The sequence below is a fragment of the Cebus imitator genome, unplaced genomic scaffold (assembly GCF_001604975.1).
Source record: "Cebus imitator isolate Cc_AM_T3 unplaced genomic scaffold, Cebus_imitator-1.0 Scaffold118, whole genome shotgun sequence".
In the NCBI taxonomy this organism is placed as follows: Eukaryota; Metazoa; Chordata; class Mammalia; order Primates; family Cebidae; genus Cebus; species Cebus imitator.
In genome coordinates this window covers 5771826-5781463 of record NW_016107433.1, presented here as the reverse complement: position 1 = coordinate 5781463, position 9638 = coordinate 5771826, and the positions used below count along the sequence as shown (strand labels likewise).

Sequence of the window (9638 nt, the reverse complement as noted above, 5' to 3'; positions counted from 1 at the left end):
TTTTTTTTGTATTTTTAGTAGAGATAGGATTTCACCATATTGGCTGGCTGGTCTCGAACTCCTGACCTTGTGATCCATCCACCTTGGCCTCCCAAAGTGCTGGGATTACAGACATGAGCCACTGCGCTCGGCCTATTTTTTACATTTTAAGCAACTGCCAAACTGTTTTCCAAAGTGGCTGCATCATTTTACAATCCAACAATGGATGGGGTTGCAAGTTCTCAGCATCCTTGCAAGTACTTGTTATTTTCTGTTTTGAGTGTGAAGTAGTATCTCACTTTGGCTTTGATTTGCATTTCCCTAATGACCAACGATGTGGAACATCTTTTCATGTGAATAGCAAACGTAAGTTATTCAGTGTTTGCTGCATGCCAACACTTTCCTAAGTCATTTTTCCCCCAATGACATCTCACTCTGTTGCCTGGGCTGGAATGCAGTGGCATGATCTCAGTTCGCTGCAACCTCCGCTTCCCATGTTCAACTGATTCTCCTGCCTCAGCCTCCTGAGTAGCTGGGATTACAGGCACCTGCCACCATGGCTGGCTAATTTTTTTTTTAGTAGAGATGCGGTTTTGCCATGTTGGCCAGGCTGGTCTCAAACTCCTGACCTCAGGTGATCTACCTTCCTTGGCCTCCCAAAGTGCTGGGATTACAGGCATGAGCCACCGAACCCCAGCCCCTAACTCCTTTTCACTTGATTGTAGCACTAGGGAGTCTTGGCTAACTGGTGGGGTGGGGAGAGAGACCCCAGAGAAGGCTCGGCAGGTGGTTTCTTGTGCAGCACATACTTCTGCAAGGTCCTCTTGAAAGGTCTGGGGAGAGGCTGTGATACCTGGACCTGCCAAGATTAAAATGCTTCTAAGCAGATTTGGCTACCTGCATACCTGGTACCTACCTGCTCAGGGTCACGCTTGGATCCCTGCCAACTTCCTTCTCCAGCTTTGATGACATTGTTGAAATAATGAAAGAGGCAGATAGTCGCAGGAACTTTGAAGCCCAGACTGCTATTGTTCTGAAATGGGATCCTCAGGAACTGTTCACTCAGGTAAATAAGGGAATTGATGAGATGAACCTGGGAGTATCAGAAAGCAAACATACATCCCTGAACTGTTTATGATTGCTTTTGAAAATTTTACTTTTAAGAGATGGGGTCTTGCTCTGTTGCCCAGGCTGGAGTGCGGTGGAACAATCACGACTCACTGCAGTCTCAAACTCCTGGACTCAAGCAATCCTCCTGCCTCAGCCTCCCCAGTAGCTAGGACTACAGGTGTACACCATCACACCTAATTTTTAAAAATTATTGTAGAGGTGGGGGCTCACTGTGTTGCCCACTCTGGCCTCAAACACCCGGCTCCAAGAGATCCCCCTGACTTGGTCTCCCAAAGTGTTTAGATTACAGGCATGAGCAACACACCCAGCACATGACTATTTTAAATGTGCATTTTATAAAAAACAATGTTACAATTTGGCAGGGAAGGAGAATATATTACTTCATATGACCTATAAGGGAGGATTTATATTTCATATTATTCTGACGAACTGACAATTATTTTTGAGTAGTAAGTAGACAAAATATCCAATTAACAACACCAGACTGAAAAAAGAAATGCTGAAGAAAAGAGCAATGCTGAGGTTTTTTTGTCTTTTTGAGACAGGGTGTGGCTCTGTTGCCCAGGCTGGAGTGCAGTGGTGCAGTCTTGGCATACTGCAACCTCCACCTTCCAAGTTCCAGCCATCCTCCCATGTCAGCCTCCCGAATAGCTGCAACTGCAGGCGCACACCACCACGCCCAGTTAATTGCTGAATTTTTGATAGCAATGGGGTTTCACCATGTTGCCCAGGCTGGTCTTGAATTCCTGGGCTAAAGCTATCCACCTGCTTTGGCCTCCCAAAATGTTGGGATTACAGGCATGAGCCACCGTGCCTGGCTGAATGCCGGCACACTTCTTACAAAGGCCACAGCAAGGCAGTAACCTGATTAATGAACAAATGAACATAAACACAGTATATCCAAGAATGTCACTACTGACCAATTTAATTCTTAACTTTCCAGATTTAAAGGTAAAAATTTGCTTGTTAAAATTTAAACACAATCTTTATAATGTTAAGCTTGGCACAGGGTACAATCTCAAGATTCTCTTTTTCTTTTTTGAGACAGAGTCTCTGTCTGCCACCCAGGCTGGAGTGCAGTGGTGTGATAACGGCTCATTGCCTCCGCCTCCTGGGTTCAAGTGATTCTTGTCCCTCAGCCTCCTGAATAGCTGGGATTACAAGTGCCCACCACCAAGCCCAGCTAATTTTTGAATTTTTCTTTTTCAGTAGAGATGGGTTTCGCCATGTTGCCCAGTCAGTTCTCTAACTCCCAGCCTCATGTGATCCTCCCGCCTTGGCCTCCCAAAGTGCTGGGATTATAGGCGTGAGCCACCACACCCAGCCTTAGATTCTCTTTTTCTGTTTTTCACTTTTCCCTCTTTCCTATCTTCTTCCCTCCCAGTCACCCTCTGCTTACCTGAGCTGGCTTAGAAAATCTCGGGGTCAAGGCTGTTAGTTTCTGGAGTACCTCACAAGCTTCCTGCAGTTTGTTATGAGCTTGCAAACCATGAACAGCTCTGCTGAAGTTTCCTACTATCTCATCTATGACCTATAGAGAACAAAGAATTTTGCCAAAATTACTTACATAAAATTAGTGTACTGTAGTAGTCGGAAAGATTGTTTTAACCAAAGCTGACCATGAATAACATTATAAACTCTACGAATCACAGCTCTCTGAAACAGTGATTACTTTCAGAAGTTTTCTGCAAGTGGACACAATTTATACATTTTCCATATGATAGAGAAAATGAAAAATGAGGTATACAATGGTTGCTCCAAGGGCAAATGAGTCTGGAAATGGGATTTATAGCAGTAACTTTAAGTTTTAAGGCCGTGAGCAAAGATGAGGGAAATACGGACATCAAAAAGCTAAAACCAAACTTTTCTGTTCAGAAGTATGTTTTCCTTTCAGGCTTCCCTCTGTGCGCGTTTCCCTCCATTCAAGTGTTTATATTTAAGGCAGGCACAGTGGCTCACACCTGTAATGCTGGCGCTCTGGGAGGCCAAGACAGGTAGATCACTTGAGGTCAGGAGTTCAACACCAGCCCGGCCAACATGGCGAAACCCTCTCTCTACTAAAAATACAGAAATTAACTGAGACCACATATGCCTGTAGTCTCAGTTACTCGGGAGGCTGAGGCAGGAGAACCACTTGAACCTGGGAAGCGGAGGTTTCAGTGAGCCAAGACTGTGCCACTTCACTTCAGCCTGGGTAATAGAGCAAGACTCTGTCCCGGAAAACAAGCGTTCATATTCAAGAGGGAGTGACCTAAAATGCCTCATAGCAGGAGGCGGGGGAAGCAGAAAACCTCCTGAAAAAAGAAACTGAGCAAACTAGCCGCTATCCCAAAGCTAAGTGGCTACTGCATTTGAACTGGAAGCCTGGCCCTGAGACGATCACCATTAACGCCAACTACGCGTTCCAGTTCTGGAGAACAGCTCACTCCCAGCTTAAATCAATCACATCGTCAATCAAACTTGATTACATGCTGAATACTGCTAAATTCTCTTAATATTTCTAATAATCATAGATTCCTTTGGCTACCCTATATTTCAGATTTCTCTTTAAGAAAAAAAAAAAATCCCTCTTTGTTTAAACTCCTGTAGGTCAGTTTCTCCCCTCAGCAGAACCCCTAATTTCCATCACCACTGCAGGCAGATCCAGGGTCAACAGGATTATGTTTTTAGCAGGGAAATGTTTGGCTGCATATAAACAGGGCTCTTTTGAGTTTGGGGGGGAAAAAAGGGTAGGTGAAGGAGGATTATTTTCTTCAGTCAATACTGTCAAAGGGGCTTTGTCTTTTTTTTTTCTTTTGTTGAGACAGTTTTGCTCTGTCGCCCAGCCTAGAGTAGAGTGGTGTAATCACAGCTTGCTGCAGCCTGGACCTCCCAGGCTCAAGAGATCCACCGCCACCGCCACCTGCACCTCCCAAGTAGCTGGGACTACAGGTGCATGCCACCACACCTGGATAATTTTTTTTTGAATTTTAGTAGAGACAAGATCTTACTACATTGCCCAGGCTGGTCTCAAACTCCTGGGTTCAAGTGATCCCCGCACCTTGGCCTCCCAAATGCTGGGATGACAACAGGTGTGACTCACTGTGTCTGGCTACCTTGTTGTCTGTGTTTTTGGGAGGAAGGAAACAAGGTGAAAAGAGTCAGGGTGGCGAGTAGAAGGAATTCTCTAGAAGTTTGTTGCTGCTGAAAAAGCAGGGCAGGTAAACAAAACTTCTTGTCCATCTGAAGCATTAAATACAATAGCATTAAATAATATCATTAAATAGTGAAATGAGAATATTTCAGTATTTAATGAAATGCTGGGCCGTATGTGTGCCACCAAATTGTAGGCTGTTTCCATGGCCTTGTTTAGTTTTGGCTTTGGATTGGCATACATGCTGGTCTGTCAGGTTTTCTTAGGTGCAGCTCTGCAGGGAGGCAAATGGGAAACCAACTGCTTTTTCACTGTCACAGAGCTACCTAGTTGTACTTGCATTTCCCATGTTTACCTGACCAGACGCGTTCTGCAGTGATGCTGGGCGATGAGAGGTGAAGCTATTTGGATGGGTGTCTTCCTCTGGGCTTGAAGCCGTTTCCATCTGAGACTGACCAGCACGTGTGACAGACACAGGACTGGTGGGCTCTGTTCTCGCAGGAAGAGGCTGGCTGCTGGGTTCAGATGTGACTGGCGTTACCTGTGCTGTGATTTTTGGTAGTACTGAAGAGAATGGGCTGATGGGATGACACAGCATCTTGGACTAAAAGATAAAAATACGTAAAGGAAAAGGCAAAATCTGATTTTACCATTTAAGGAATAATTAAGGCAGTGTTTTCCAAATTGCTCTGAAACCCCCATGTCCTATGAGATAACAGGCATTTCTGTTCAAAAATTCTGTGCTCAAACAGCTTCAAGAAAGCTGCATATTATATTACTGAGATTCAGGATTTACATTAGTGTATTTGTATCAGTCATTCAATAAATTGTTAAACATCTATAAAGTGCTAAGAATGTTCTGGAGAACCGAATACAGCAAGGAGCACAAGGAGCCAAGTTCCTAGCCTTGTCGAGCCTCTGTGTTGGTGGAGGCAGATAAATTATGTCATGCATTAAATAAGTGCTATCAAGAAAAAATGAGGCTAAGCAAATAGAAAGTGCCTATCATGGATGGTATTCAGTGGTAAGGGGAGGATTTTTTAAGATGAGGAGTCACTCTGTCACCTGGGCTGGAGTGCAGTGGCACAATCATAGCTCCCTGCAGCCTTGACCTCCTGGGTTCAAGTGATCCTCCTGCCTCAGCCTCCCAAGTGGCTGGGACTACAGGCACATACCACCATGCCTGGCTACTTTTCTTTTTTGAGACTGAGTCTCACTGTCACCCTGGCTACCGTACAGTGGTGCCACCTGGGCTCACTGTAGCCTCCTCTTGGGTTCAAGCAATTCTCCTGGCTCAGCTTTCTGAGTAGCTGGGACTACAGGAGCACACCACCACACCCAGCTCATTTTTGTATTTTTAGTAGAGATGGGGTTTCACCACGTTGCCCATTCTGGTCTCAAACTCCTGACCTCAAGTGATCTGCCACCTCAGCCTCCCAAAATGGTGGGATTACAGGCATGAGCCACTGCACCCAGCCTTTTTTCACTTTTTTATAGAGACAGGATTTTGCTATGTCGCCCAAGCTGGTCTAGAACTCCTAGCTTAAGTGATCCTCCTGCCTTGGCGTTCCAGAGTGCTGGGATTACAGGCACGAGGCACTATGCCTGATGAAAAGGACATTTTTGCTGAGAGTTGAATAAAGGGAGAGAGCGCGCACTCTGCCCATGTGTTAGTGATGGCATGTGAGGACTGCAAAGGCCCCCAAGCCCATAGCCAGCTGGTTCTGTCTGAGGGAGGCCAAGGAAGCTAGAGTAGCACTGGTGGCAGGAGGGGGATCAATAAGATCCCAGGGCTGGCAGAGTGTCATCTGTCAGGCAGTTGAAAGGAATGCAGATATTATTTTGGATAAATTAAAGGGCTTTGCAGAACAGTGGCATGAGCTGACTTCTGTTTTAAAGCATCACTCTGTGTTTTAAATAATCAACCACTCTGTTGAGAAGAGAGAAAAAGCAGCAAGAGTAGAAGCAGATCAGTATGAGGCAAGTATCAAAGTTCATTTTTTCATTAATTTTGTTTTTGGAGATGGGTCTCCCTCTGTCACCCAGGCTGGAGTGCAATGGTGTGATCTTGGCTCACTGCAACCTCCACCTCCCAAGCTCAAGCAATTCTCCTGTCTCAGCCCCCTGAGTAGCTGGGATTCAGGTGCCTGCCACCAATCCCTGCCCCCCATTCTTTTACACTGTTAGAAACATTTATTTTTGCAGGGAGCATTGAGTCCAAGAAATACACATCCGTGTTTAGGCATCAACTAAAGGGTTTCTACATAGGACACAAAGACAAGAATGCTGACAGATTTTTTTGAAGGTGACATTTTATAGGCTATGTGGACAGTTTCTCCCTTTATTTTCCTTTTCCTTTCTATTTGAGGTTTACGTTTTATTGCATTGCATTTTTGTAGGATGCCACAAGTCCCTATTGCAATGAAGAAGGGAACACACATCCAACCAACAAATAAATGATAATTACATCAGCATGAAAGTCATAAAGATAGGCTTTAAAAATTCTTCTAACAAGTCGGCATGCTGGCTCACACCTGTAATCCCAGCACTTTGGGAGCCTGAGGCAGGAGGATTGCCTGAGGTCAGGAGTTAGAGACCAGCCTGGCCAACGTAGTGAAACCCTGTCTCTATAAAATACAAAAATTAGCCAGGTGTGGTGGTGCAGGCCTGTAATCCCAACTACTTGGGAGGCTGAAGCAGGAGCATCACTTGAACCCGGGAGGCAGAGGTTGCAGTGAGCCAAGACTGAGGCACTACAGTCCAACCTGGATGACAGAGTGAGACGCTGTCTCAAAAAAAAAAAAAAAAAAAAGAAAAAAAAATTCCTTTAACGAATCACCTATTAAAGACAATTTTCTCCCGCATGTAAATATTTTCTTTTCCTTATTAGAAAACTGTATTCAGAACACTCTGTAAGACGGAGCTCTGACCAGATCTACTAGGTATGACAAAGGGATCAACATTCCAAGAAGTCAAGGGAAATACTTACAAGATGAGCATGAGGAGGATGGTGACATGTGGTTGAAAGATGAGCACCTCCTATAGAAAAAAGAAAGCAAGTTCAAGTAAAAGCCTAAGATAGAAATATTTCTGTATTACTTGGGGATCTTATTCATGGCTAAGAACAATGCAAATTGTTTTACACAGAAAACCAAGGCTGGGGAGCAGTGGCTCATGTCTGTAATCCCAGCACTTTGGGAGGCTGAGGCAAGCAGATCACGTGAGCTCAGGAGTTCAAGACCAGCCTGGGCCACACATGGTAAAATACTGTTTCTACTAAAAATACAAAAATTAGCTGGGCGTGGTAGCCCACGCATGCAATTCCAGCTACTTGAGAGGCTGAGGCAGGAGAATCACTGGAACTCAAGAGGCAGAGGTTGCAGTGAGCTGAGATTTCGTCCTTGTACTCCAGCCTGGGAGACACAGTGAGACTCCAATCTCAAAAAAAAAAAAGGAAAACCAAGTGATGATTTGCCATTATATGTAAGTCTGTAGACAAACTAGAATTCTGTTATAAATGTCTAATCTCTGTTTGCTGTTGAAACATTCTGTACAAAAAATAAATATTAAATCAAATTAGGCTGGATACAGTGGCTCATGCCTGTAATCCTAGCACTTTGGGAGACTGAGGGAGGTGGATCACCTGAGGTCAGGAGTTCAAGAGCAACCTGGCCAATATGGTGAAGCCCCGTCTCCACTAAAAATACAAAAATTAGCTGGGTGTGGTGGCACATGCCTGTACCCAGTCACTTGGGAGGCTGAGGAAGGAGAATCCCTTGAACCTGGGAGGCAGAAGTTGCAGGGAGCCAATGATCGCACCACTGCACTCCAGCCTGAATAACTGAGACAGACTCTGTCTCAAAAAAACCAAAAAATCACATTAATCATAAAGTACCCAGTATATAAATATTACTATAGAAATATTTGCTTCGGCCGGGCGCGGTGGGTCACGCTTGTAATCCCAGCACTTTGGGAAGCCGAGGCGGGTGGATCACGAGGTCAAGAGATCGAGACCATCCTGGTCAACATGGTGAAACCCCGTCTCTACTAAAACTACAAAACATTAGCTGGGCATGGTGGCGTGTGCCTGTAATCCCAGCTACTCAGGAGGCTGAGGCAGGAGAATTGCCTGAACCCAGGAGGCGGAGGTTGCGGTGAGCCGAGATCGCGCCATTGCGCCCCAGCCTGGGTAACAAGAGCGAAACTCCGTCTTCAAAAAAAAAAAAAAAAAGAAATATTTGCTTCATCATTTTACCAAAAAGAGGAGCTCCTTATTAACTAATTGAAATAATTTGGAGCTGGGCACAGTGGCTCATATCTGTAATCCCAGCACTCTGGGAGGCCCAGCCAGGTGGATCACTTGAGGTCAGGAGTTCAAGACCAGCTTGGCCAATGTGGTGAAACCCCCATCTCTACTAAAAACACAATAGTTAGCCAGGCATGGTGGCATATGCCTATAATCCCAGCTACTCAGGAGGCTGAGGCAGGCGAATTGCTTGAACCGGAGGTTCAAGTGAGCTGAGACGAGGCCATGGCACTCCAGTCTGGGCAACAAAGCAAGATTGTCTTCTCTCCCCCAGCCCCGGTCCCCAAACAAACTATCATTGGAAAATGATCATTTATAAAATTTTGCCAGATAACCATTACTGCTTCCCCCCATCCCATTTTCCAGTAGGAAACCATGATCTGAAGATACTATCAGTGCATTAATATGTCTACTTACTATTAGCTTAGGTTGACCTCTTTCAAAACATGAGCTTCTAGACCTACCAACAAGCACCTGGCTATGGCAAGCCTTCTCTGCCCTCTCTTGTAACATTCCCTCTGGTGTTCACAGGGCTGATACATATATTTAGCAGCCAAACCATTGCAGTTACTCCTGCTGGGGGAGGACAGAATTCTGAGATGCTCTTCTGATCAGAAGTCATGTCTTAATATCAAGGCAAAGATGACAGAGGGTAGAAGAAAAACTGCATTCTGAGTCCAAAGACCTGAGTTTCAGAGCAACTTTTGCCTTTTCCTGCAGCTATGAAGCCTTAAGAACATGACCTTTTAGTTTTCTTGTCTGGCAAATGGGTGTAATGATACCTACAAATGTGGACTTTAAAGCAATGTATTTAGAGCAGGATTTCTAACTGTTAGCTCCAAATAACTTATGACAACAGCTTCTGTAAACCATCTCCCTGCTTTTTTCTAAAATATTTATAAAGATGAAAAGTCACTTTACTACAAACATGACTAATCGGCTACTTCTAGAACTTGGGAGTAATACATTCAATTATTCATTCATTCGACAGGGTCTTAACTCCGTCACCCAGGCTGGAATGCAATGGTGCAATCTTGGCTCACTGCAACCTTCACCTCCCGGGTTCAAGTGATTGTCCTGCCTCAGCCT

General features: G+C 44.8%; 1 protein-coding gene across 1 annotated transcript in view; it reads right to left on the bottom strand.

Annotated features, from left to right (window-relative positions):
- The window catches only part of PKD1L3 (polycystin 1 like 3, transient receptor potential channel interacting), a 90418-nt gene that overhangs the window by 69877 nt on the left and 10903 nt on the right, over positions 1 to 9638 (bottom strand). Inside the window, 4 exon segments of the mRNA XM_037742255.1 lie at positions 896 to 1072; positions 2510 to 2641; positions 4599 to 4847; positions 7233 to 7282. Coding sequence (XP_037598183.1) covers positions 896 to 1072; positions 2510 to 2641; positions 4599 to 4847; positions 7233 to 7282 — 608 coding nt within the window.